The 27579-nt window shown below is 62.3% G+C and overlaps 3 protein-coding genes across 4 annotated transcripts in view; 2 read left to right on the forward strand and 1 right to left on the reverse strand.

The window, feature by feature from the left end:
• Positions 1-16: 16 nt before the first annotated feature.
• On the reverse strand, positions 17-4526 carry LMNTD2 (lamin tail domain containing 2; the record flags this gene model as incomplete). Its single annotated transcript, XM_079708551.1, is given in 17 exon segments — positions 17-277; positions 359-411; positions 503-630; positions 865-1061; positions 1146-1265; positions 1350-1539; positions 1655-1800; positions 1803-1882; positions 1885-1915; positions 2181-2487; positions 2777-2865; positions 2948-3019; positions 3317-3391; positions 3397-3471; positions 3611-3695; positions 4097-4249; positions 4339-4526. Coding segments are annotated over 17 exon segments (2121 nt in total). The 3' UTR covers positions 17-145.
• Positions 4527-7296: 2770 nt separating this feature from the next.
• RASSF7 (Ras association domain family member 7) lies at positions 7297-9308 on the forward strand (the record flags this gene model as incomplete). 2 transcript variants are annotated; one of them, XM_079707527.1, is made up of 5 exons in its annotated part: positions 7297-7420; positions 7580-8292; positions 8434-8562; positions 8639-8720; positions 8803-8868. In XM_079707527.1, 5 exons carry the CDS (start codon positions 7297-7299, stop codon positions 8832-8834), a joined length of 1080 nt encoding a protein of 359 aa, XP_079563653.1. In that variant the 3' UTR covers positions 8835-8868. The 2 variants fall into 2 exon arrangements, with proteins under 2 accessions (XP_079563653.1, XP_079563652.1); XM_079707526.1 differs by having other exon boundaries at positions 8639-9308.
• A 7737-nt stretch (positions 9309-17045) lies between these two features.
• PHRF1 (PHD and ring finger domains 1) overlaps positions 17046-27579 on the forward strand; it is a 28389-nt gene continuing 17855 nt past the window's right edge. Inside the window, exons 1-5 of the mRNA XM_079708171.1 lie at positions 17046-17139; positions 20945-21060; positions 21359-21457; positions 24960-25174; positions 26148-26231. Of these exons, the coding sequence (XP_079564297.1) occupies positions 20967-21060; positions 21359-21457; positions 24960-25174; positions 26148-26231 (492 nt within the window). The 5' untranslated portion in view covers positions 17046-17139; positions 20945-20966. The remainder of the gene's footprint in view (positions 17140-20944; positions 21061-21358; positions 21458-24959; positions 25175-26147; positions 26232-27579) is intronic.

The following is a 27579-nucleotide window of genomic DNA, read 5'->3' on the forward strand; positions in this document are numbered from 1 at the left end:
GTTTACTTGGTAGGCGGCGTTGGTTCAATAAACTATGCAGCTGGCATCGCCTGCCTCCGGCGCTTTCTCCCCGCCCCGCCCCGCCCCGCAGCCACAGCCGTGGAGACGCGGGAGCACAGGGCCGGGGCCGCCGCCCTGCCCGGCCCTACACCGGCCCCCGCGAGTCCCCGGTGATGGGCGGGCAGCTGAGGAAGCGGAAGCCGAACCTGCTCTCGGCCGTGCTCTGCACCGACAGCGCCACCATCGGACAGCCGCGGTCCACGCTCTTCCGGCGCACCTGGGGGGGCGGAGCCTGAGTGGCCGCAGGGCGGGGCCGGGGCGGGGCGGGGGCTGCCCGGACACCCGCGCCAGCACTCACCCGGACCTTGTGTTCTTTCCTAGCCTGGCAGTCCTCGAGGCCCAGCCCGGCCTCTGCGCGGGACAATGAGGGTGTGGGGTCGGCCGGCCGCCCCCTTCTCGCTGTCCGCCCCTCCCTCCACGTCCCTCCCTGCTGCGCACTCACCGGGGATGGGGATGGGGCTGGCGGGCAGGAGCTTTGGGTGGGTCTCGGCGGCGCCCTCGGTCCGCGCTAGCACCTCTCGCTGGCGGAGGAGCTTTCTGGTGCTCAGGCGGGGCAACTGGACCCGCGTCCTGGGGGGAAGGGCGGTGAGGGGGGTCGTGAGAGACAGAGCCTGTCCGCGGGAAGGGGTGGTTCTGGAGGGGATGGGGCCAGGGGAGGTGGAGGGGAGTCCTGAATAGCTGGAGGGTGGTCCTGGCAAGGGCGGGCCTTGGGGAGGTGGGGGACAGCCCTAGCAGGGGGTCTGGGGTCTTTGTCGAGTCTGGGCCTGGGGAGGAGGTATGGACTGGGGGACCCGAGGTCCCCACCCCGGCCTCCGGCGCCCGGCCCGGGCCTCCTGCACCAGACCCTTGCGCGGGGGTCGAGGCAGGGGCTGCTGCTCCGCGAGGTCAGCACCGGGCCGGGCCTCTGAGAGCGGGAAACGGTCGATGGACAAGTCGGTGTTGTCGGCGGAGATCCTGCACACGGGGGTCACGCAGTGCGCGGCCTGGTGCTCGCTGAGGACCTGCGGGGTCGTAGGGGACACGGTGGTCACCTCCACCCCGCAAAGCCCGCCCTTCCCACTACCCCCGCTGGGACCCGCACTGACCTCGCCTTGGGGGTTCAGGAGGAGGGTCACGCAGCCTCGGCTGGAGCGGAAGTGGACGGGCTCCTGGCCCAAGGAGGAGGGTGGCTGCTGCTTGGTGCTGCCTGGCGCCTCGCCCCGCACCTGGGGACGGCGTCGGCGGCGGGTGAGGGGCCGGCGGCGGGGGGCCGGGGCGGGGCCGCGAGGGGCGCGGGGAGCGGGACGCACCGTGATGTGGTGCCTTGGCTCCAGCAGCGTGCTGGGCGGGAAGCGGTACATGCACACGGGGAAGTCGCGCACCAGCTGCTGCAGCACGAAGCCACCCAGGTCGGCCGTGTCCTCTAGCGACTGGTTGAGGATGCGCACGAACCTCCGGCGGTGGCTCACCGCCATGATCTTCAGGCAGGAGCCCGTGGGGCTGGGGCGGGAGCGCGGGCAGGGGAGCTGTGCCGAGACGTTCGGGCCCCTCCCACCGTGGTCCCGCTAGGAGACCTGCTCCTGCCCTTGCGCTCGGGGCTGGCTCCCCTCCTCACCTTGGACAGCGCCCGGAATGCCGGGGGTGGGGATCCGCACTGGACTCAGGCTCCTGGCCATTCTTGCCCTGCCTGTCCGAGTGGGTTTTCCGGAGATCCAGGGAGAGGCGGCCTGTCCAGGAGGGGAACTCCAATATGGAGGGTCCACTGGGGACATCTCCTGTGAGGCCTGAGCTGGCCCACAGCGCCCTGAGGTTCCACGTGGGAGAGGAGCAGCACCAGGCAAGGGTCGGATCCCAGACAGGAGAGATGGCTGGACCCAGGAGGCTGAGGGAAGCAAAGGAGTGCCTGGCAGTACTTGTTGGGGCGTGGGGGGATGTGGATTCAAGCCAGAGCACAAAGGCAGTGCCAGTAGTCCTCCAAGACCACCTTAACCCCTAGGGATGTGGCTGGAAAGGCCCCCAACTGCCTCAAACTGGGCTACTGTGAAAGCCCAGAGGGTGGGGGACACCCTTTAGGACTTTGGGCAGAGATCACAGTCCTGCGGGAATGGGAGGGGGGAGAAACCAGGGGAGACCCGCCCCACTCCACCTTCCGATGTTGCTTGACTGTCCCCGCAGAGGCTCTGTGCCTGTGCCTCCATCTGCTCAGCAGTGTGGCCTGGCGCCTGGAGAGGGTCCCCTGTCACTTTCTGCACGTGGTAACGTGCAGCCAGCAGGCAGCTGCTGGACTCGGAGTCGGCGACCCTGGAGCTGCTGGTGCCCACCAGGGGCAGGGAGCTCCACTCGACGCTCTTGAGACGATGCTGCCTCTGCTGGCAGTACAGCTCTGAGTTCCACTGGTCAGGCTGTGTGGCTGGTGGGAGCTCTGGGAGCGGCGGGGCCCGGGGGTGCCTGCAGGCCAAGATCAGCTCGCTGCCCGTGGCTTCAGCTCCTGGACCCCAGCCCTGCCCCCATCCAACCTCCATAAGGAGGGCAGGGCACACCAAGTTGTGGCCCCAGTCCCTAGGATCCAGCCTGGGCAAAGGGCTCATGGCTGGACAGAGATGACCCCAGAGCCCTTTCCCTTCTAAGTGACCTGTCCAGGGACACTAAGGGGTGGAACTTGGAGTTTGGTCCATACCAACCAAGGCAAGCCCTCCCCTCCCCTCCCCCCTAGGGAGTCCCCACCCAGTGCAGTTACTTTTGATCTGAGCTGGACTTGAGGTTGGTGAAGAGGTTAGGGTACCAGTGGCCGATGCTGTTCCAGTCCACATCCTCCAGCCGGAAACCCTGGCCAGGGAGCAACAAGCACATGACCTGACCCTCCCGCAGGACTGCAGAGCCAAGAACACACCTGGAGGGCCTCGCGTACCTCCCCAGCAGTGGGGGACCGATCGTTCTCAGAGAGGTCACTGGGGTCCATCAGGGTCTCTGCCGTCACCACCTGCAAAAGGGGCAGCAGGCTGGGGGGAAGCACTCCCCTCTGCCCAAGATCACTCTCCCCTCTGACCTCCCCAGTGCCGGAGGCACACACTTGCTAAGTAAGTATCGGGACTACAGGGCTTGTAGCTCCTCCCTGCCCCAGGCTCGGTCCGGTTCCAGAGGCAGCCTGAGGGGGGCAGGCCTCCCAGGCAGCCCAGGGACCCCCAGCGGAAGCGCCAGTCTCAAGGGGACATGCTAGCTGTCGGAGGGAAGACCAAGGAGGGCGGGCTTGGGGGGGGCACCCAGGGGCCAGGCTCACCTCCACACTGCCCGTGGAAGACCGCAGCACGCGGCCCACCCAGGAGAAGCGGGCCAGCTGCAAGAGGCAGGACTTCTGAAGGCCTGCAACTCGGCCTCCAGCTGCCGCAGCGTGTTTCCGGTCTGCAGCAGCCGCTCCTCCAGGTGTGTCTTCTCCTGCTCGGGGAGGGCCCAGAGGTGGGAGGGGCCTTCTGCAGACCCTGCTGGCCAAGGCGAACCCCTGCCTGCCCCCCACCCCCATCCTCACCCCGGCTTGGGTCCCGCACCCCACTCCCTGATCCCACCTGCCCCTCACCAGCTGGGCCTGTTCCTTCTGCTCTTCCAACTCCAGAGTCAGCTTTTGGACCTGGTTTTGCAAGAGCTTCCGGCTGCGCGAGCTCCTGGGGGAAATGGCAATCTCCGCAGCCCCCACCTCTGGGTCGGCAGCCAAGGAGAGAAGGAGGGGCTCTTCTTCACTGTCATTAGGGGCCTGAGGGCACAGAGTGCAACTGGGCCAGGCCAGGTCAGGCCCTGAAGAGGTCTGGGCTGGAGGTGGCGTCTAGGTTGGGCTCAGCACCCACGGACATGTTCGGGATTAGGGTCTGGGTGGCTTTACAGTATATTAACTTCTTCAGGGCTGGGGTGGGGGATCAGGGCCAGGTAAGGACGGGGGCTAGAGGCGAAGGTCAGGGCCAGGGTCAGGGCTGCGGTCTTGGCAGTGGACTTTGGAGTCAGACATAAACTCGGAGTTAGGGTCGGGACGGGGACTGGGCAGGCGGGGGACCAGCAGCATGCTGCCGACCTCTCGGCTGGAAGCCCAGCCACTTCCTGCAGGACACGGCAGTGTCGGGCCTCCCGGTGGTTCTCGATTGCCCACCGCAGGGCCTGGATCTCCAGTTCTCGCTGCCTCCACAGCAGCCGCAGGGTGCGGGGGTCCAGGGACTCCGGGGCAGACCTGAAAGGCCAGCGCTCCCGCCACTTGATCAGGCCCTGCTCTCTGGCTGGCCTGGCCCAAGCAGCTGACCTCCCCGCTCCCCTCCTTACTGCGGGTTGACAGAGGAGACCATCCTGGTGGAGCTGGGCTTGGTGTTCTGAGGGCACGCGGGAGCCCCAGGGTCGGGAGAGGCGCTGGCTGGAGGCCCCACGTGGCCGCTGACCAGTTCTCGGTCCACCAGGGATGGGAAAGCCTCTTCCTCGGCATCTTCAGCCTCCTGACAAGACTCAGGGGCCATTCTTGATGTTGTTGAGGGCGCTGAGAGGAGGGATGGTAAGGCTGCCCTGGGTCCCATGTGTGGGCACCCTTGCAGGGCTCTCCTTACATGGCTAGCGCACGTGCATGTGTATGGCAGCCGCAAGATGGCACCACTGGTTCACAGGGCGTCACTCTCCAAGAAGGGGTGTGTGTGTGTGTGTGTGTCTGCCCCACAGGACAGCACACTGCCAGTCATGTGGGTGTCCACACCTGTGTGTTTCTGACCAGGCCAGGGCAGCAGGTCACCTCCACCCCTGGCACCATGTCACTTGGGTGTTCACACACTCCCTGTCATCTCCCCCCTGTCACCCTTGCCCTCCAGGAGCTGTAGTCCTGCCCCCCAGCCTAGTACAAGTGTCCCCAAAGGTGCCAGTCCTTTGCCGGTGATGTCCCTGTCCCCCTCAGACCCAGGGCCCTCCCGCCAACACTCACCTGAGGCCTGAAATCCAAGCAGGCCTGGGGAGAGAAAGGCTCTACAGTGTTGCCATGGATACAAGCACCCAGAAGGGGAGGGGCCGTTTGTTACCAGGAGCCTCCAGGGAGACCCCAGACCAGGGCCCTGAGTGGACCTTGGGTCCCCTCCTTGTCCAGCCTGAAGGAGAATCTGTGAGAGGCTGAGCTACTGCCCAGCTAACCTCCTTAGGCCCAGAGGACACAGAGTGACCAGTAGAGTCTGCCATGGCCCCCAGCTCAGCCCAACACCTCCAAATGACCCTGGGGCAGGTTCCCACCGTCCCTCCCCAGCCTAACCATGGTGATCAGTGGGTATTGGTGGCATTGCTGCCCTGTGAGTGTGTCCACAGGCCAGCAGGACAGCCTTCGTGAGAATGTGGCCCTCACTGGGGCCTGAGCTGACTGGGCAGGAGGGAGAGGAGGCAGGTGAGAGCTCTGAGAACCTGGCGGAGGGGCTTGCTGCGCTCTAACCAGCAGTGGAACCCCTCCTGAGTTCCTCCTACAGCCTCTGTGAGCATAGCGGCTGGTGCCCATTTACCTGACCAAGAGAGAAGCCTCCCCTTCCCCTCCTCCCATCCACCTCCACCACTCGAGCCACTGCAGGGAGGCCTAGGGACACTTATATAACGATGACAATGGTCCCCTCACCCGCGCCCCTGGACAAAAGTGAGGCCCCAGACCTGACCCATAAGCCTCACGCCCTCCAGTATTTGCCCCACCCCCACCCCACCTTCATTCCTTCACCATTCATTCCTTCAGACTTTCAGCTTTTGCTCTTGGTAGGGCTTGTGGCAGGAGGGAGGACCCCGCCCATGGCCCAGTCTGATTGCGCGAGTACAGGCTCTGGATGCCCTTGCTGCTGGGCCACACAGATAGCATTGAGGCTACGAGGGGCCCTGGCTGCCGCGCTGGCCTGGGGTCTCCTGGCAGGAGAGCAGGACTGGCCTGGTGCAGGAGCGTGTCCACAGCTTGGGCAGGCATTGGGCCCCACTGAGGGCAGGAAAGGGTGGGAGGAAGGAACCTCAGACAAAGAGTCCGGGGCCTTCGTCCCAGGTAACCTCTGGGAGGCCCCCTCACCCACCAGGATTGTCAGCCTGGCAGCAGCCAGAGAGGAGCAGCGGTCAACCAGCTCCACTGCCTCCCGCTAAGAGCCCCCGACCCCTGTGCGTTCCGACGCGGGCCCATCAGGCCGGGGGAGGGGCGGTTCTGGCCCCGCGGCTCCGCTGGGCGCAGGCCGGGCTCGCGGGGTCCCAGGCCGGCGGCCCCTCCCTAGGCGGGAAGCTCATCAGACTGGGCGGCTTCTGCGGAAGTCAGTCGTGGAGCGCGGCCAGGCACCTGCCCCACGCGCCGCCTGCGACCGCGGTCTGGGACGCGCTTCCGTGTTGTTTTCGGGCTCGGGGCGTGCGTGGACCCGGGTTCTGTCAGCCTCTCTGCTCCCCGGAGCCCCGCCCACACCTGGACGCCGCCGGGGGCGGGGCGGGAGGGGAGCCAATGGGGAGGGCCAGGGGCGAGGCTCAGAGTAGGTGGCTAATGGGCGTCGGCACGGGGCGGGCAGTGCGCGCCGCGGAGCCAATGGAAGTGTGCGGGGCGGGGCGCTCCGGCCGTGGGCCAATGGGGTGGCGGGCCGGGGCGCTCCCGCGGCGCTGTAGGCGGCAGGTTGCGGCGGCGCCCGGCGCCTGGCAGCAGCCAGTTCGCGTCCGGATTCCGGAGGCAGGCGAGCGTCCAGGTGAGCCGCGCCGGGCCCCGGAGCTTCCAGAGCGCAGGGCGCGGCCCCGGACGGCGACTCCGACGGAGGGGCACAAGCCGGGCCGGCGTGGGGGCCGCGCCGCACCTGCACCCGCCCCGGGCGGGGACAGCGGCCTCGCGGCGATCGCGGGGACGGGCGGGAGTGGGGAGGGGCCGCCCGTGCCGGGTGCGGTGGGTCCGGAGGGCCGAGGTCTGCGCGCGGACGCTCCGCGGGAGGGGCTGTACCCTCCGAGCCAGGTGGCTGGGTCTGGTTAATGATTTGCCTTGTTCCGGGAGTGGGGCGGGGCGAGAGCAGGCTGGGAAGTGGGGAAGCCTCCGAGCGCTGCGGGAGGGCACACTGGTTCCCCCTTTGGGGGGAACTGGTCTTTGCTACCCCACCCCCAGGAATGCGCGGCCTGCAGATGGGGCTGGGCAGCAGACGCTGAGGGGCAGCAGTCCTGAGCCAGTTCAGGGGGTGAGGGGCAGGCCTCAAGGAGGAAGAGCGGGGCCAGGCTGTGTTGGGGCCAGGCAGGGCCTGACCCTGTGGCCTTCACCCTCCCTGCAGGACAGGGATGCTCTCAGAGCTGGCGGCCATGGAGCTGAAGGTGTGGGTGGATGGCATCCAGCGTGTGGTCTGTGGGGTTTCAGAGCAGACCACCTGTCAGGAAGTGGTCATCGCACTGGCCCAAGCGATAGGTGAGTCCCCTGAAGCACGGATGGGCCCAGCAGGTGCACCTGGGGTGCCCCAAGGAGGGTGGGGCTGTTGCTGATTCCCCTTGCCTTCCCCCAACTGCGCAAGCCAGGTGGACAGACGGTAAGGGACGTGGGCTGACTGACCCCTCTCCCCTACTCCAGGCCAGACAGGCCGCTTTGTGCTTGTGCAGCGTCTCAGAGAGAAGGAACGGCAGCTGCTACCCCAGGAGTGCCCAGTGGGTGCCCAGGCGACCTGTGGACAGTTTGCCAGCGATGTCCAGTTTGTCCTGAGGCGGACAGGACCCAGCCTCGCTGGGAGGCCCTCCTCGGACAGCTGCCCTCCCCCTGAGCGCTGCCCAATCCGAGCTAGCCTTCCCCCAAAGCCTCGACCAGCACTGGACCGTGAGCCCTGCAAAGCACTGACCTTAAGCCTGGGGTTCCCTGGGCTGGCCCCCGGCCCTGTGCCACCCGAGCCTGTGGGTCCCATAGCACCAATGCCGGGCTGCTGCACAGACCTGCAGGGCTTGGAGCGAAGGGTGCACAGGAACGCAGCAGAGCTGGGCCAGGAGGCCTTCTGGGAGCAGGAGCTGCGGCGGGAACAGGCCCGGGAGCACGAGGCGCAGGCCCGCCTGCAGGCGCTGAGTGCAGCCACGGCTGAGCATGCCGCTCGGCTGCAGGCCCTGGACGCCCAGACCCGCGCCCTGGAGGCCGAGTTACTTCTGGCCGCAGAGGCCCCTGGGCCCGCCTCGCCCACAGCGTCTGTCGCAGAACGCCTGCGCCAGGACCTGGCCGCCCAGGAGCGGCAGAGTGTGGAGGTGCAGGGCAGCCTTGCCCTGGTGGGCAGGGCTCTGGAGGCTGCCGAGCACGCCCTGCAGGTGAGCCCGCTGGACCCCACACCCCTGCCAGTTCCTCCATCGCAGGGTGGATTTGGGTGTCAGTCTCAGGATCAGACGAGGGAGAGCATGAGGCCATGCGGCTCCACGGCTGTGCGCCTCTGAGGGTCCCGTGTGCCCTAGGCCCAGGCCCAGGAGCTGGAGGAGCTGAACCGGGAGCTGCGTCAGTGTAACCTGCAGCAGTTCATCCGGCAGACGGGGGCCGCACTGTCCCCGCCCCCACAGCCGGACGGGGCCCCCCCTGGCACACAGGTCAGAACGGTTCTGGAGGGTGGCCAGGTCGGCGGGGGGCCCAGCCCAGCTCCAAGCTGACCCGCTCTTCCCACAGGATCTTCTGCCTCCGTCCAGAGAAGAGCCCCTCCTGGGAGTCCCCCAGAGTCCAGCCCTAGTGTCCAGCCTGAGCCCAGAGAGTATGTCTGTCTCCCCCACTCTGGGTGGGATGAGGTCCTTCTGTGGCCCCCGCAGCCCTCTCAGCCCATGTCTTCCCCACAGTCACCCCCATGAGGCAGAACTCCTGGAGGTAGCAGCTCTCGCCCCAGAGTGGACGTCCAGTGCCAGCCCAGCCCTGGGCTCTGATGACACGAGCAAGGGCAGCCAAGGCCAGCCCAGCCTGGATGACAGAAGGCGAGCTCGGGGTCACAGAGGACTCCTTCCACCATGCAGTGGGAAGCCCTGGTACCCTGGGTCTGAGATGGGACTCCTCAGAGCCCTAGGGTTTCTGCTGCAGGGGGCAGGGGAAGGCTGAGGACTCTCGCTCTAGTCCTTGTCAAATCTGCCCAGACCCCTGGAGAAGCACGGGTCATGGCCAGCCCAGAAATCACTAGGCCCCAAAGGCCACAGCTCCTTGCTGGGGAAGGGAGGTGCACGGACCACCCTGTGTTCAGCCTGTAGGTATGCGCTTGCGTGTGGGAGGTATCCTTCCCCACGTCCATGTGTGTGCAGGTGCACGCACACACGTGCGTGTGCTGCCTTCCTACCCCGACACTAAAACCTCAATAAACTGCCCCACGTGGCTTAAGCGTGTCCCGAGGCTGCACTGGGCAGGGTCTGTGGGGTCCCTGGGTAGTCCCCTGAGCTGCCTGGGGCTGGCAGCAGCCAAAGATCCTGAGATGGGGGTTTCCCAGGGACCAGTCATCAGTTAGTCTAAAGCTGGAGCTCCCAGGGGCTCACATTTCAGGCTGCTGTTGTCCACCCACCCCCTGGGGGGGTGGCCCTTCCCTGTTGGTGTGCGGGGGCGGGGGGCAGGGGGGTTCTCTCCTTGGCAACCTGAGCCTGGGGTTGGAGTGGTGCTGGGCGCCTGAAGCAGCCTCAGCACTGACCTGGGTTTCTGTCTGGACCCCTCCCCCACCTGGCTTCCCTCTCTGGCCTGCTCCCCACCAGCAGCAGAAAGCGCTGCCCCCTCTGGGGTGGCTCCTGGATATGAGGACTCAAGGACACCGCAGACCCGTCCATCAGGTTTCCTGAGTCTGAGAGCTTGCGGGGACTCCTGGGTCTGCGTCTGCGAGGCCCAGGGAGCTTTGCTGGCCCCTGGAGGGTGTGCCACCCACTTCTGCTCCCCAGGTGGGCATGAAGCCTCAGCTGCATGCCTGCAGCCTTGAAATTGGGGCAGGGCGAGGTCCAAATCACATCCCTGGTCCTGGGGTGGGCCACAGGCTCCCAGCTCAGAGAGCTGTGGCTGGGATGGGAGAGCTCTGCCGGTCAGAACCTGGGGGGCTCTGAGGCTTGGGTGCAGCCATGTGTATTGAGGAACAGGGGACGGGACAGCCTAGATCACAGGGGTCTTCATGCTTAGTTTGGGGGCGGGCAACTTTGGGATGGACTCAGCCTTCTTCTGGGGTGGCCCCTGAGCCGGGCCTGGGATTCCCTACTTCCTTTGGGGCCGACAGTAGGGGACGTGAAGTCCTGAGTGCAAGGAGCAAGGAAACCACCAAACTCACGGCTTATGGGAGTAACTAGGAGCCGGTACTTCCTGCCTGAGCTGCAGCAGGGATGGGAGTGGCTGCACAGGCCTGGTGGCGAAAGGGATGTGGCCCTGGCTTCCTCTGTGGAGCCCCCAGCCCATCCCCTCACCTGTCCACACTCCTGCCTGACCTGTGACTCCAGATAGGGCCAAGCACAGGCCACACAGGGTGCAGCCCGGAGTGCACGGGCCAGTCAGGCCTTGCCCTGGGTGGGAGGACTGGGGACTGTCCGAGGGGCCTGCTCTCTTCACTTGTAGCCCCCACCTGTGCTCCAGAGGGTTGGATGGACCGCTGGGCACCAGCCCTGAGCCTTAGCACAGCGTCATCTCCCAAGCTGAGCACGTAGGCCAGCAGGGGGCAAGGCCAGGTGCCATCCAGGGACCACCCTACACACACACGGGAAAGGGGAGGACCAGCCCATGCCCTTCCCAGTGTCGTGGGCTTCCCCACCCCCCAAAGGGCAGCAGACACAGAACTGGGCGGACTTATGCCCCCTGGTCTCCGTGTCTGTTTTCAGGGAACACCCGTTCCTTCTGAAGTCACTGGCAGGGACCCGCCCCTGGCCTGAGGCTGGCTCTGAGGACGCTGACAGCCCTCTTCTCCAGCTCAGAGAGGGTCCTCAGGCAGAACCTTCCTCTGAGGCTGTTGCAGGTGAACAAAATTCCACACCCCCCGAAAGTTGCCAGAAGTGCTTCAGATCACTAAGCAACTCCTTGAGTTGCTGAAAAGTTTACTTTTGAGTTTTAAACTGTACTTTGAAAACAGTGATGTGAAATGTGCTGAGGTGAGGAAAGGCCCAGCTCCCATCAAACCAGTGGATGGTAGGGCAGGACCCTGCCTGCTGTGAGTACCGCGCAGCCATCCTCACTGTCGCTCTGCAGGGCCAGACTGTGTTGGGGGGAAGGCACTGGTGCCCCGACTGGCCTCAGAGTTCCTGCTTGCCCCCCGCCCCGCACAGCAGGGCCCTCCAGGGCTGGCTGAGAACACCAGGGTTCACAGACGGCTGCCCACAGTAAGTCACTGCCCAGTGGCAGCAAATCAGCTCTGCTGGTTCTCAACCCCAAAGCCACCAACAGCCTCCCTGCCACCTGCAGAAGCTGGCCCTGCCAAACCTGCTGGGTGTGACACTCATCACACCACATCGACCATCAGTTAGGACAGGGTCCCTCCAAAGGGGAGTCCGAGTCCACACAAGGCCCCGTCTAAGCCTGCCTCCCCACCAGGCTGCTCCAGCCATCAGCCCCCACCACCTGGGAGAGGGGACAGAGCCTGCTGCTGGCCTCCTGGCGTCTGCAGGCCCAGAGGCTGCTCTGGGCCGGCTCCACAACCACAGGAGTTTCACGGTGAACTCAAGAATCCCTAACAGTGAAAGCGGGCCTCCAGGAGCCCCCGCCCCTGGGAGGGTGTGTCAGGGGTACCACAAAAGGGTCTTCAGAGCCCCGACTCCCTTAGCGGCCTTGCTGAAGTGGCAGAGTGCACAGAAAAGTCAAATCTGTCACCACTGTCCTCAAGGAAGTCCTCAGAGGTAGCCCTCAAGAGGCTGGTTCTGGAGGTCCTTGTCCCAACGTCCAAGGGTCGAACCCCGGCACCCATGCCTGCCCAGGACTGCCTTAAGCTTGGCGACATCGGGAAGGCGGTCCCAGGAACCCTGCACATCCTGACACCCTGAGACACACAAGGGAAAGAGTTCCCTCCAAGAGGGCATCTGGTCCAACCTGAACCCCCTCGTGCGGAGGACAGCGAAGTTCCCTGAATGTCCCCCGTTTTCCCTCAGCCCACTGCTGGGCGCAGAAAAGCACACCCAGTCCATGGGGCGCCTTTGCCCACCACCCGCCTTGGCGCGCGCCCTCTGACCCGATGTGGCCGTCCCCTGCCCCGCAGGGTCACAGAGGGGACGGGGCGGTCGCGCAGCCCAGAGACAGATCAGCCGCTGTCACACGCACAGTGGGTCCGGAGCAGCGCAGTGTGCGGTGGGCAGTGGCTGCCCTGCGCCTGGAGGGACCGCCGTGCGGGCGGAGGGGTCGTCCCGCGCCCCCGACCCTTCCCTCCCCTCCAACTTGACTGTCCGATCCCGCTGCCCTTGCCCGGTCCGAGCTCCCGCCCACCGGCCTGGGACCCCTCGCGCGTCACCTGCGACCCCGGCACGGGGCCGTCGCCGGCTTTCTGCCCAACTTCGGCGGCGGCCGCGGCCCCTTCGCGCCCCCGCCGGCTCCGCGCTCCGCGCCCAGCCCGTATGCAAATGTACAGGTCCCGCAGCCAATGGTCGGCCGAGCCGGGCCCGCCCTGCCGCGCCGCAGCCACTGTGTGCGAGCCGGGGACGGGACGCCACGCCCACCGTCGCGCGGCGCCTCGCGGGCGCGGCCGGCGCGTTCCTCTCCGCACGTCGGCCTCTGGGCGGGGCCGCCACCTGCCGGGCGGGGCCTGCGGGCGCCGCGTCGCCGCCTGGCGCCCGGGGCAGCTCCCCCGCCGGCCGGGGCGGGTGGTACGACCCGAGGCGCTACCCACGCCGGCCACGGCGGTGGAACAGCCCGGGCGCTTCAGCACCCCCAGCCCGCGCGAGCCGCGCCCCTCCCCGGGTAGGCCGGGCTCCCGCACACGTAAGCCGGCCCGTGCCCTCGCGACCACCTACTGGCCGCGCCTCCTGCACCCACTCCGGGGAGGTCTGGCTGGCGTTAAGGGGCCTCCGCTTCTGCCTGGTTTGACCCGCGGCGCCCGCGGGCCGGCCCTGGGGACTCCTGGTCACTCCTGTCCGGAGGGGCCACGGCACAGGGCGCAGGGCCCTCGGCAGCTTGCCCCCGTCCTCTTCCCTGTCCTGTCCGGGCATTGAAAATGTGGAAACCAAGGGAACGGAGCGTTTCAGACCTGGAGTCATCCATTCCTGGTGTAGCCCCACGGTGGCAGCCAGGGGAGTCGTGGCCCTGGCCCCTTCTCTTCACACTCCCCTCGCAGCCTCCCTGAGGCAGAATCATGGGTCATCTGGATCCCTAATCAGGCAGAGACCTGCCCGAGCCCCTTCTGTTCTCCACCATCCAGTCTGGAGAGTTAGGGTTAGGGTTAAGGTCCTCCTAAGACCCTTGTGTCCCCTCCAAAGTAAGCAAGAACTCCCCCGTTTGCCCACCTCCCTCAAGTCAACCAGGGTCTCTGGCACCTGCCTCAGAGCCTGGCCCTCCCTGGAGGACCCCGTTCTCCCGGCTCCAGGCGGGTACAAAGGGCCCCTCTGCTCCCGACTCGGCCCAGGGACAGTACCTCCTCAGCATCAGCCACCCCGGCTGCTCTCCTGCAGCCCCCCTGCCCCCCAGCTCACTACCCCACTCCTTGTCCCCCCCGGAGCCCACCAGTTGCCACAAAACCAGTGTGGGCCCCTCCTGCACCCTTCCCACCATCTTGGTCATTTCATTTCTTCCTTCAAAACTGTTGCCCAGGTGGCTAAGTGTGGGCCTCCAGGGAGGCATCTGACCCTGCCTGGGACCTCAGGAGCATGAAGCCTGAGTATAGAAGTTCAAGTGCAGGGTGTTGGGTGTGGCCCCCTGTGGGCAGGGCCTGCACCTTCAGCGCTGGGTGTGATTGGGAGCGGGCAGACAGGCAGAGGTTTGGAGGGGAGAAGTCTGGAATTCGGGGACAGGGACAGGCCAGAAGTCAGGGTGACTCCCAGTTCCTGCCTTGCCGTGCTGGAACGACCTCCAGCAGTGCCCCCTCAGTCCTGCTGGTTCCAAATGCACCCTTTATCACCCTCTGAAGTGTAATGAATGGTGGTCCCTCAAAAAGATGTTATATCCAAATGCCTAGACCCTGTGAATGTTACCTTACTTGGAAAAAGGGTCTTTGCAGCTTGATGAGGTCATCCTGTATTATCTGAGTGGGTCCTAAATCCAAAGACAAGTGTGCTTTTAAGAAAGGTACAGACACACAGGGAGGAAGGCCATACATATGAAGACCGAGGCAGAGATTGGGGTGATGCTGCCATAAGCCACGGAAGACTGAAGGACCAAAAACCAGAAGCGGAAACAAAGGATTCCCTCTACAGATTTCAGAGAAAGTGCAGCTGTCAACCTAGATTTTGGACTTCTGGCCTCCTGGACTGTGAGAGAAGAAATTTGTGGTTTTAAGCCCCCCAGTCTGTGGTCATTTGTTGTGGCTGCCCTAGGACACTGATACACCTGCCTTTCTGTCAGGGATCACAGCCCTGCCTGTCTCCTTTCCCTGGCTCTGGCCCTGTGTGTTTGTGCAGGACTGATGGCAGGGGACAGGGCTGACCTGGGCTGGACAGAACCAAGGGAGCTCCCTGTCCAGCTCCACCCTCCTGTGCACACGAAGAGAGGAGCATGCATCCTGTGTCTGGGCCTGCCTGGGCCTGCGAGGGGCAGGAGCAGGGTGTGCCAGCATGCACCAGGCAGGGCCCAGTGAGGGCTGCAAGGTACAGGTTTTTTTTTTCTCTTTTTTTTTTATTTATTTGTTTTTGGCTGCGTTGGGTCTTGGTTGCTGGGCGCGGGCTTTCTCTAGTTGTGACGAGTGGGGGTTACTCTTCCTTGCGGTGTGCGGGCTTCTCATTGCGGTGGCTTCTCTTGTTGCGGAGCACGGGCTCTAGGCGTGCAGGCTTCAGTAGTTGTGGCACGTGGGCTCAGTAGTTGTGGTGCATGGGCTTAGTTGCTCCACGGCATGTGGGATCTTCCCAGACCAGGGCTTGAACCCGTGTCCCCTGCATTGGCGGGCAGATTCTTAACCACTGCGCCACCAGGGAAGCCCTGCATGTGTTTATTATGACAGTCTTCCAGCAGGATCCAAGAGCTGCTGCAGATGAGGGTGGGAGGGGCTGATCCCGCTCCAAGGGGGCTCCAAGCTGCTTGTTCAACTCCTTCCCAGGAGCTTTAGTGGCGTGCTCCCACCCACCCAGATTTGGGATCCTCTGCTGGGCGGTGTCCTCATATCTAGTGGTCTTTGGCAGGTAGGCATGTGTGTGCAGAAGGGCCGACACTTGCTGAGACCAAGCTGAGAGGGAGGGGGAGGTGTCTGGTGCAGGGTTTTTACCATGCTGGACCCCACCCATCCAGCCCTCCACATCACTATTTTATAGCCAACGAGGCACAGAGGGATTGAGAAACTCTTCCGAGGTCACAAGATCCATACTTACGCTGTCCCGGTTTGGGTACCTGGCCTGGGTGACACCCAAGAGGTACTATGCTGTGCCAGCGCCACACACACACACACACACACACACACACACACACACACACACGCCCACAGAGAAGATTCCCTCCAGAGTCCCTCACCTCTCTGGCACCATCCATTCTTCCTTTCTGCAAAGTCCTTTCCGGATCCTGTAAGCACGCGGGTTATTTCTCCTCTCATAAACAGAAAAAACAAAACAACCTTCTCTCGGTGGGCTCCTTCCCAGCTGCCTCCACTTTTGTTTCCCGCTTGGTGCTCGCCGGCCATCACTCTGCTCGCCTTCTCGTTAAACCGCCTCCAGCTGCCCCGCCCCCCAGCGCTGCTATCCTCCGGGTCACCGGTGACTCCCACCTCGCTCCACACAGGCGTCCTCCTGGATGCGCCTTCTTCCCCTGGCTTCCAGGAACCCTTCCTGGTTTCCCCTTTTACCTGGCATCTCACATCCAACTCCTCAACAACGCCCCCTCGGTTCTGTCTTCAGAATCTACCTTCCCTCACCTGCGCCGCCCCACCCCAGCCGGCACCACGGTGGTCCCTGCAGGGGGGTTGGCCAAAGAGGCCTTCCCACTGGTCCCCCGGGCCCGCCCCCGCTGCTCCATTCTGTTCACCCGCTGCCGCCCGGGGGATCCTATCAGCCAGCGCCTGTCACCCTGCTCAGGACCCTCCCGTGCCGCTCCCCGCCCGGACCCACTTCGCGGGCTTCCCTTCTGTGGTCCCGGAAGCTTCTCCGAGCTCTCCCCACGGCTGCTCCCTCCGCCATCACGTCTCGGCCGGGTCCATCCTCACCCGCTAACTACCACTGGCCAGTCCTCCTGCCTCCGGAGCCCCGGACTCTGCTCTTTTTATCAGAGCACGAATCAGCTTCTCACACACCACGCGGCGCAGTGATTCGCAGCGTTCATTGTTTACTGTCTGGACAAGATGGGACACGGGACTGGGGAATCGTCCTCGCTGTGCCCAGCGCCTGGCGGAGCCCGCGCAGAGGGCCCATCAGTGTTTGGTCGGAGTGAACGGACGGCACAAAACTGCTCGTCCCTGAAGCGCCACCAGGCCGCCCCATCCCGGCTCTCCGCAGCTCGCGCTTGGCGTCTGAGGGATGGGAGGGGGGTGGCGGGAGGGCGGGGCGGGGGCGCCGCGTGGGGCGCCGCGTGGGGCGGGGGCGCCGCGTGGAGCGGGGGCGCCGCGTGGAGCGGGACCCGGGGTGGGGGCGGGGCCATCGCGCGGGGCGGGACCCTGGCTGGGGGCGGGACCTTAGGTGTGCCAGGCTTCCGCTCCCATTCGCCCTGGGCGACAGGCGGAGGGTCGGACTGTACCAGCTCCCCGACGGGGGGGCAGTCCCAGAACAGCCCAAAGGCGGGAACTTAGACACCTCAAGTTCTTCCAAGCACCTTGTCGCCTTGGACGGTGATAACGCGTTAAACAGTGTTTCCAAAGCCTCGAGATCCCCAAGCTCAGGGAGCGGCTCTCTCTTCCACCTCAGGCCTTTCTTCCCCTCCCTGGTCCCAGTGGTTCCCGCCAACGGGCGGGGTGGGAGGACCCCGGAAGCCGGCTCCATGCACTTCCGGGTCGAGGAGCGCGCGGCGGCGGTGGCTGTGGCGGCGGCGGCGGCGGCGATCGGGCCTAGTCGTGGTTCTTGCTCGGGTGACGGCTGCGGCAGTGGCGGCGAGCGCCCGGTAGCGGCCGGCGGGGCGCGAGGTTCCGGGTACGTGCTGGACCGCAGCTTCCCGGGTGTCTGTTGCGCCCCGGCCGGAGGGCCGCCCCGGGCGCCTCGCGCTTTGTCTGCGGCCTGCCCAGCGGTGCGAGGCCTGCGCCGCACTGGCCCCGGGCTGGCGGGCGGCGGTGACCGCCTGCGGGCGCGGGAGGCCTCGCGCAGAGGCTGGGAGGCTCCGGGCTTGCAGGCGGGTTTCCGTGGGGGTGCCTTCCTAGAGCGAAGTGTGACCCTTTGCTAACTCGTTTTCAGCTCCTGGTCGTCTTTGCTTTCATTGGTTTCGCCAGTGTTTCGACAGGCCCGTTTGGTTGACGGGATGGTTTCCCGTTCTTTAACTCACGTAGTCTTCACAGCAGTCTCTTGGGACTAGGTATTGGCCTTCCCGTTTTACATATATAGATTGGATCCCGGAGAGGTTAAGTAACTTGACAACGTCACACAGCTCCTGAGTGCGGAGCCAGGGCCCTGTGTTAACCCTAGCCCTGATTCCTGGCCCATGCTTTTTTTTTTTTTCTTTTTAGTAACGAGGATTGTTTTACATTCTTGTCAACTTTGGCGTTTATATATTTATCTTGCTTCTGCAGCAGCAAGATGGTAGTCAGCCTGTGAGCCACATTTTGGCTAGTGGTCACTTGGACAGAACCTGAGGCTGAAGTGAGGTTTGACTTGGGACATAGCACACCTTCCCTCTCCCTGGACCACTCGGTATTTTTTCTTAGGAGAAGAATGTTGAGTCAGAATGACAAGAGCTGGTTCCTTTTTTTGCACTAGGCTGGTGGCAAGGCCGTGACAGGGCCAGCCTGGCTTTGCTTCTCTTAGCAACCTCCCAGCGTGGACTCTTGGTGTCTGTCTCAACCCTGCCAAGACCTTGCTGGGCTCTAGCTTTTTGACTTCTGTTGCAGTTTACAGTTTCGAGGTCTTGTAGCCTCTGTGGCAGACGATGAATGAAAATTGAGAGTTGGCCCCGTGTGAGACGTTGGACCGGGCAGGCTTGCTCAGGGCCTGGTGCTGGGCCGTCAGGTTCTGGTCCTGGCGTAGCTGCCCGTGACCACACCGGAAGGTCTTTTGGTTCCTTAGTGATGGTTGGGGTCGCAGGTGCTTTGAGTCCCTGAATTTGAAAGGAGAGGGAAATACTCTTTCTGGTTTAAATTTTTCCCCTAGTTCCCTTAAATCTGAAGGCTGAGCAGGAGCACCACAGAGGGCTGCCGGCACTGCCGAAGGTGGCCAGCAGCCGGGAGGCTGTGGGCTTTCCTGCAGAAAAGGCTTCCTGGCCGTTGGTCTGGGACATATGAGCAGAGGTGGGGATGGTGGATCTGGGCAGGCGTGTCTGAGCTGGGGCTGCTGGTGGGGCCAGTAGGTGCTAAGCCAGGGTCCCATTCGCACAGTGTTCTGAGTGCCGGGTTCCTTACAGAGGAAGGGGGGGCCGGGGGTTGCTAACGGTGGTCTCTTCTTCCGTGGTCGCACAGCGCTTGCTCTGGAAAGCACCTTCAGAGGCTACCCGGCTGTTTTCCCTGGCCGCTGCCAGAAGTTACTGTGTTTGATGACGCAGGAAGGGAGGGCTGTCGGGAGGCCTGGAGGTTCTCCTCGCAGCTGTGATGGAGAAGCACAGGGCTCTCGGGACTGAACCCCACAGGTGCAGGGACACGGGGAGTCAGTCATCCTGATTCCGGAGTTGGTGTCTCAGGCAAGCCAGACCCCACCGTGGCCGCACTGACCTCTTACAGCTCTCTGAGCCAGGCCCTGCCACTGCCCCTGGCAGGCAGGCCTAGGTCTCAGTCACCAAGGGAGAGGCCAGGGGTTATTTGTTTGTGCTTTTGACCTTTTGCGTGTGAACTGTCCCTGGCTGTGCTCTGTCGTCTCCTTGGGGGGTTACATTTTCTGATTTTTTTTCCCCGGTAGGTTCCTGGGTGTGAGTATTTACCTCCCTCATAGGCTGTGCTTCTCTAGGGCAGGACGCGTGCTGCACACAGTAGGGGCAGGGTAAGTGTGAGAGCAGGTGTCCCAGAATGACAGCCAGAGCCGAGGGTGATAGGGCTTCTCACCTGCAATGGGCTGCAGCCGTCATGCTCAGGGGAAAGGTGTCATCCCTTTGGACGGACAGTGGCACCATGGTCTGTGCGTCTCCAGCAGAAGACGTGGTCAGGACGTGGGTACAGGACAGGGAAGGTCCCTGCTGTGTTGCTGACTTACCAAGAAGTGGGGTGCAGACCCTTAAGCTGAGTGGGACTGTTGCTGATTTTCTTAACCTTAGGATGTTAGGTAGAAGAAAGGTGGTGGCTTTCAGGGGTTAAAAATTTCAGTTGACTACTTCCAGGTAGAAGCATCATATGGCAGTTGGCAGTTTCATGACATTAACATGCCCTCACTATTTTAGAAAACATGGTCCCAGAATCGGGCTTTGTACGGGAAGTGAGACGTTCCGGGGTCTGAGCCTGGCCTCAGCCCCAACAGGGGATCATTCTTTGGGAGTATCTGTACAATGGTGGTAGTGACAGCCCATCCCCTTGTTTCTGTGATGCGTGTGTAATACACAGTGTGTGGCTCACAGCCCACGGGAGAGAAGCCTGCATGTGGGATCCAGGAATGAGAGCCTTTCCTGGCTTCTGGGCACGCTGCTGTCAGCCTAACCCCCTGCCCCTGGTTCTTGCTTTGCCCCTCTGCCTTCCGGTCTTTCCTGTGACCCCTTTCCTTTGACCATGCAGACTGGACTTGGTCGGAAGCGCACTGTGCCACCTGGGTGGGGGCGGTGTTTCCTCTCGGGGTCACTTGGGAAGTGAGTAGCACTGATGGGAAAGGAACCCTTATTTGGAGACCAAAGTCAGAGGCCCTGGTGTGGGAGGGTAATTGTGTCCCACTATGTCTGTGAGGTCATTGGTCTAGATCTTCTGTGTTATCCTGGCAGTGGCCTTGCAGAGTAGGCACGACAGGCATCCCCACTTGGAGATCAGGAGCCCAAGAGCAGGTGGACATGGCAGCCAAGAGGCAGAACCTGACCTCTGCTCCTCGTGGCCGTGTGCTGCTCCCGGGCAGTCAGGTGACTTGGCGGTGCCCTGTGGATGCACTGGGGCGAGGTCAGAGGAACCTCAGCTGGTACCTGTGGCCTCCCAGCCATAGTCAGGTGCGCGGAGCCTGGGCTGGCCAGCCAGGGCTGAGAGGGAGGTGCCAGGGGAGTGCAGGGAGAGGGCCCTGCTTGGCACCGGGGCCTTCTGGTGACCATCCCCCATTGAAAGCGCTGCTTTGCCTCAGCTTGTGATAAGCCATTTCCTTCAAGCCTGGCCTCGGGGTACCTGGGGAGTGTTGAGGTGTGGTAGGTGCCTGACTGAACAAGAAGGTGGCCAGTCTGAGGCTCAGTTAGGTTCGTTATAAATTGGGATCTGACTTTGAACGTGGCTCTGTAGATAGGAGCCAGTCTTTTTTGTGTGTATGCACAGTTTTTGTTTTTTTTTTTTTTGCGGTACGCGGGCCTCTCACTGTTGTGGCCTCTTCCATTGAGGAGCACAGGCTCCGGACGCGCAGGCTCAGCAGCCATGGCTCACAAGCACAGCCGCTCCGCGGCATGTGGGATCTTCCTGGACCGGGGCACGAACCCGTGTCCCCTGCATCGGCAGGCGGACTCCCAACCACCGCGCCACCAGGGAAGCCCTGTATGCACAGTTTTGAGCGTATTATATTTCCTGTGCTACGGGTGGACACGTGTCACCAGGATGTGGCGTGTAGAGAGTGACTGTCGCTCTCTCGGCAGGGAGCTTTACGTAACGCTTGGGACGGCGGGGAATTACTTGACCCTGGTTTCTTTCAGAGCTGAACTCCAATGTCCAGCAATGGATGACGACAGCCTGGACGAGCTTGTGGACCGAAGCCCGGGGCCCGATGGCCACCCGAGACTCCGTCCTGCCGCCCTGAGCAGCGATGCTGGTGAGCCGCCCTCCCGCCTTTCCACACGGAGCTGGGGAGCAAATGTTCATGCTTTGCTCTTCAAGTGCACAAGTGGCATGTTGTTTGGTGTTTATTTTTAATGCAATCAGTACAGATGTAAATCGAGCAAAAGATGCTGCTTCTCCCTCCCCACGTCCCCATGCGGCCTCACCGCCCCATCCCTGGGGGCAGCGCTGGGCACCCTGTGGGCAGATGTCCTCTGAACACCTCTGTGCATCTTCCAACCTGCCTCAGCCGTGACGCTGCCCCCCGGGCCTGTGTTTACCTGTCCATCTAGAAGAAAGCAGCGATGCCCACAGTGGGGGCTCCGAGGACGACACGTGCAGTGAGCACAGTGACGGCGAGGACGAGGAGGGGGACCTGGAAGACGGATCTGGTGAGAACACTGACGTTCGAGCGGCCCCTCGTGTCCCCTCTCTCGTGACAGGGATTGCTGTTATAAAACGGCCTTGTTGAAGTTGCTGTCTTAACCGCGCTGGCCACCTGGGGCTGTGAACACTGGGGGTGAGACTCCCTAGCACGGCAGCTTTGTCTGGCAGTCCCCTGCAGTGGGTCTCGTCTTCAGCTGGGAAGCTGGCTTGCTTTGATGTAGTTGGGCTGATGGCACAGTGGATAGGTCTCTTCCCTGGTGGCGGCAGGAGGTTAAAATGCCTGAGAACAGGGAGCAGTGCGAAGGGCGTTGCCAGGGAGAACGCAGCTGGACTGGACTGCGGGCAGAGCGGGCCCCCAGCCCCTGCTGCAGGGCAGGGGTAGCATGAGCCGAGGTTTGCCGGGACCTAGGACCACCTGACCAGGGACCGCCTGGGCAGGATGGCGGTGCCTCCTGTGGCTCTTTCTCTCGCTCTTGATGGAGCCCCTGAGAGAACTGGTAGATGCACGGAATGACTTTATTAAGAAATTCCCAGGGTGCTTACATTGCTTGATGTTTGTGCCTCTGAACTCCTGCGCAGGGAGCTTTGCTTCAAGGGGAGATAGTGCCGCCTGAGGACCTCACGGTACCTCCTTCCCTGGCCTTCCCGGGCACTCTGGCTGGTACGTGTCCTGTGGGCTCCCCAGGCTGGACTGCCCTGTGCCAGCCCCTCAGAGGGAGGTGAGCTCAGCCCCCTCCCCACGTGGCACCGGGCTTTGGAAGCTTGGCTTACGGCTCTTTTCCTTCTGACAACAGCCGTCCACTCAGGACGTGTGTGGTCCTGAAGCATCTGCCTAGTCTTTTTATTACAGTCCTTGGACTCCTGTGTTTATGAATGTTAGAATGTTCCAGAAAGGTAACCCCTCATGTGTGGGACAGTGCTTGTGAAGGAAGAGCACTGACACAGCACATCAGTGTGAGTTTGCTGCCGCGCGTGTGTTGGTGACATATTCTTCCAGAGTTAGATTTTGATTTCTGTGCAGGCACGTGAAGTTCTGTGCTGAGTTTGCAGGTCACGTTGTGGCTCTTCGCTTGTTTCTGCAGATGGGCTTGGGGCTTGGGCACAGGCATGTGGCCTTGACCGGGCTGGAGGCAGAGGACATCAGGTCTTTGTCACTTCATCCCTCGAGCAGAGGTTTGAGCCTCTACTGGAGGCCAGAGGACGGGGGCTGCAGGCTGGAGGGTGGGCAGGAGCCCAGCCGGGGCTCTCTGCCCAAGCTAACTGCCTAGCAGCAGAGACAGCGGAGTAAAGGAGCAGTTAGGTCAGGTGATAGATGCCAAGAGTGTGTTTACGGGGACGTACTGGGGATGGGGAGGCCTCAGCCCCTGTGGGCCTGGGCTGGTGAGGAGAAGCTTCCAGAAAGACACATCTAAGCTGTGATCTGAAGGACAGGAGGGTTAGCTGGGTAATGGGGGGACATGGGCTGGTGGGGAGTGCCGTGCAGGGACATCTGGCGTAGAGCCCAGTGCCCAGCAGGCCCGCGGGTGGTGAGGAGGTGCCCAGTGGCGGGCAGGCACCTGGAGGCCACGGCCATAGCTGATGGGCAGTAAAACTCCACCGGACACCCCTAGTTTTCCGCGCCAGTCAGTGAAACTCACAGGCAAGGAGCACATCTCTGTGGCTGGTGAGAATTTAAGAGGTCTCAGAGGTAGTGTCTTCAAAGGGAGTTACCTGCATCCTTACGGGCCTGGTATTTGCCACGTCCCCCTTCCCTCAGCAGCTCTTTCTACTCATCTTTTTGCTTTTCCTGCGCTAGTGTTGATTCCTGAAAGTCACTTGCTTGTGTCGCTGTTTGCTCAGTTTTCAACTTTAGATACGTATTATCTGTTCAAGTCTTAGAATGAAACATGAGGACTTGGGACTCTGACCTGCTGCCTCAGCCCGCTCTCCAGGCAGTGCCCACGTGTCCTGGTCTGCTCAGCTCGCAGCCCCTCCCTGCTCGGCCTCATCTCGGTTCGCTCCCAGCTCTTTCCAGTGTGGTCCTGCCCTCCTCATGTGAGCCGTGCCCTCACCTGCGCTGGGTTCCCAGGCGTGCTGTGCCGCCAGCTGCCACGTCGGGCTGGCACCCATGTCTGCACCTCCCTTGGCCTGGTCCTTCGTCTGGTTGGGGCCTGGTCCGGCAGCCCCTGAGACGGGGTGGGGAGGCGGGTGGCCCAGGGTCTTGGCACCTGCCTGTGTCTTTAGCCGCCTCTCCGTTGGTGGTCGCTGCCCCTCAGGCACTTCAAAGGCATCCCCCGTGGGTGGGACACTCCAGAGGGGTCAGGTGGCCCTCAGATGGCCAGCTCTCTGCCTTCCCTTCAGTTTCTGAGCCTTCTGGAGTTCCGGAGGAAGAACCAGATCCTCCAGCCTCCGCCTGCTGCTGCCTCCTTGCCCTTAGCCAGGCAGGAAGCTGAGCAAAGTCAGTCTCCAAGATTTTGTGGACACCAGTTTTGTTAGTTTTCTCTTGGTTTGTAACAGATTGGCACGAACACAGTGGCTGAGAACCGCGTGCTCAGTGTCTCAGTGGTTCCATGGGTCTGTAGTCCAGACACTGGTGGCCGGTCCTCTGCTTGGGTCTCACCCAACTGACATCAAGGGGTCACAGGGCTGCCGTTCCCATCTGAGGCTCAGGGTGCTCCCCAAGGTCACGGTGTGTCAGCAGATTTCAGATCCCTGCGGGCATGGGGCTCCAGTCCTGTCTCTGGCCGGCTGCCAGGGGAGGCCGTCGTCACTCAGCTCCTGGGAGCCACCCCTCAGTGGATAGGCCGCAACGCTCTACAACCAGCCAGAGAAAACTGCTTTTAAAGAGCTCATTTGGTTGTGTTCTAGTTTCCCTCTGCCTTGCGACAGCAGGGTCTCGGGGGCGTGTAAGAACCCTGCCTGCCACACCCCTAGCCTGCTTCTCCTGTCCATGTGAAGTAGCGTTATTTCAGTGGAGTTGAGTGGGGAGAGAAAACTAATGCACATGTTGACTCTGCCTTGGTGAACTGAAAGTGTCTTCTTTCTTTTTTGTGCTGGCCTAACCCCAGCCTCAGAAGCTTTCAGAAATTGATCAGGACTGTTGTGGCCAGCTTGCTGGGTTAGGAATTTATGCTCTCTAATCCCCGAAGCAAGAAAAATGAAAGACCTGTAGGAGAGGCCTTCCCTGAGGGCCGTGGCTCACTGACACTGTTTTGAGAAGGGTGTTGATGGCACGTGGTGCCCTCTGGAGGCCGCTGCGCTGAGCCGAGAGGCGGGCTGGCCCCTGGAGGCTACGTGCCTCATGAGGGTTCTGATTCGGCTCCAAGTTGGGGGGGCGGGGCTGGTGTCCCCTGAGCTTGGGAGCAGCTTCGGGTTAAAATGCCCGGTGACATCTGTCCTGGTGAGGCTGCAGGAGTGGGTCTGTCCCTCGTGTGTGGGATTCGGGACCCTGCTCACCCGAGTGCGGCTGCGGCCTGCATGCCTCCTGTACTCCGGTTTGTGGACTTGTAACATTGCCTCTTTGTCAAGGTTCCGAGGATTCCGAAGAAGACGGCGACGATGTGGACACGTTAGCAGCAGCAGTGGCTACTCGGGGGGCACTGGAAGCCAGCGGTGCATTTAACTCTGACGATGATTCGGAGAGCTGCCCGATCTGTCTTAATGCTTTCAGGGACCAGGCTGTGGGGACACCTGAGAACTGTGCCCACTACTTCTGCCTCGATTGCATCGTGGAGTGGTCCAAGGTGCGTGGCTTCTCTTCGGGCACTTCCTCCCTTCGGGCTGTCCTCTCTGTGTGTGTGACCCAGCCTGTGGCCAGCCTCTCAAGGGTCTGGGTCTCTGCTCTACAGCAGGAGTTGGAGCCCCGGGTGGCATCTGAGCTTGATCTCTGCTTCGTTCGAGCTCTAGGCCTTCGGGGTGGTCGGTGAAGCTCACTGTGGGGTGATATGCTTGTGGAGCGCTGGCTCAGGAGGGTTGTTTATGGGCCAGTGCCCCTCGGGAACCAGAAATCCTGAGTGGCTCAGGGGCAGCCTGCTCAGGCCGAGTTGGCCGGTGCTCACGTGCTGAGGGGTCATCTCATAGACCCAGGAAAGCCTGAGTCGTGTGATTAGCAATAAAAGCGCATGGGATTCACCAGATGGTGCAGTGTTGCAGGGTGAGCTTTAGAAGCACTGCCCCCTCCCTACTTTCTGAACTTTGTGAAAAACCTCAAAGAAGTAATGAGTCCAAGGACGCGTGGCCTGCAGCCCCGTGCCTTTCACCGTCCTCGAGGACCAGCGCCCCTGCCTGCTTCTTTTCTATTCCCACCCTCACCAACTCGGACCCCGGGAAGGCGGCAGGTCTCGCCGCACTGCGCCTGCCCTTACCCAGCGAGGGTGACAGTAACGGCATCGCCTCAAGCACCCGGCCTCTTCTCCTCCGCCCCCTGCTTGCTGGCCAGTAACCCAGCTGTCCCGCCCACCCCTTGCCCTCCTCTTGTCTTCTTAGCACTGACTGGCCCTCCAAGAGAGCCGCTCCACATGGCAGGGATTTGATTTCTGTCTTTCTTCACTGCTGTATCCCCAGCCGCCTAGCACAGGGCCTAGCCTACGCAGGCATTCTGTAAATTAGATTTTTAATGTAAAAGGAAGTCTTGACTTCTAAATGAAATTAGTTTCAGATGGTATTAATAGTGAAAGTGATTTTATAAGGTTGCAGTATGATTTTTCTTTCTTGCAGAATGCCAATTCCTGTCCAGTTGATCGAACTATATTTAAATGTATTTGTATTCGAGCTCAATTTGGCGGTAAAATCTTGAAGAAGGTAAGTGTAGGCGCCCCCTTTTGTGTATTACATTGGTCCCCATCTCATGGGAAAACATGCCTTCAAAAGGCAAGTTGCTTTCCTGAAGTATTGGTTACGTGTGTTTTAGAAATCGACTAAAAGGCCCTTTGTGGCCATGACCGTGAAACCCGGTGCTGGAGGTGGTGCCGTGTGCCCGGCCAGCCTGGGCTCTGCGTGGGAGCGGTTTCCCAGACTTCCTCCTCTCCACTCCCACACGCCTTTTCTGCATCTCCGAGCTTTCTCTCCTCTTGAGCCACGGCAGCCACAGCAGGCAGGGAAGGTCAGGGTGTGGACCCCAGACCTGGGAGAGGGGCCAGCTCTCTCGGGACCAGACTTCGGAAGGCGCATGGCAGGAGCATGAGGGCTGGGGACAAGATGTTTTCCTTGCTCTTAAAAGCGTGCTTTTGCTCACCTGCTGTTTGGGGACTGGGAGACCTCCATACGTCTTCTTCTGTTGAAGAGCAGCATTAGAAAGACTCGTTGAGGGAGTTCCCTGGTGGCCTCGTGGTTAGGCTTCCTCGCTTTCACTGCCATGGCCTGGGTTCAGTCCCTGGTCGGGGAAGTTCCTGCAAGCCGCATGGCTCGGCCAAAAAGAAGAAAAAGAAAGACTCGTAGAGACTTGCCTTACATCTTCTCAGCGAGTCTTATAGCCGCAGATGTGCCTTTTTATTTGCGGAGCCAGGGATGTGCGAGGCCTCCGGCTCTGGGGGAGCAGACTTCTCCTGGAGTCTTTGCCGGGGCCAGCAGCTCCCGTCCCGTCCTGCTGGTGGAGCCTCCTGTGGCCTGCTCTGCTCTTCTGCCTGGAGGTCTCTGGGGAGCACTGGCAGTTTCCCCGCAGGCAAGCTCTGTTTCCTTGAGTGCCTGCCTCTTGAGTGCTTGGCCCCGAGCGCCTCCTGTGTGGGAAGGGGAGGTGGGCAGAGGGCCCACTTACACGCCGGCAGGTCCAGTTGGAGGAGATCCGAGAGCGGCTGAGAGCCAGCACAGAGTCCAGGAGGCCGCGGGAGGGTCCCGAGTCCCTGGCTGGTGCAGGAACAGAGGCAGAGAGTGTGGCTCAAGCGTGTCACCCATGGGGAAGTGAGCTGCAGAGGCTGTTTCTCGGTGCGGCTCGCGCGCAGGAGGCCGAAGCAGCCTGTGGAGGTGGCTCGGGCTGGCGGCAGCGATGAGGAATAGCTGTGATCGTCATGGGGCAGCACATGTTTGAGTGTCATTCTTTGGCAGTCACGTTTCTGTGTCTTTGCTTGGTCCTGGGACAGTTCTCAGGGGACGAGAGCCCGGCGCTTCTCTGTTCTCCACCCGTGTGGTTCGTGCAGCAAAGCCCTCATGTTTG

The sequence above is a fragment of the Hyperoodon ampullatus genome (assembly GCF_949752795.1).
Source record: "Hyperoodon ampullatus genome assembly, chromosome: 7".
Taxonomy (NCBI): domain Eukaryota; kingdom Metazoa; phylum Chordata; class Mammalia; order Artiodactyla; family Ziphiidae; genus Hyperoodon; species Hyperoodon ampullatus.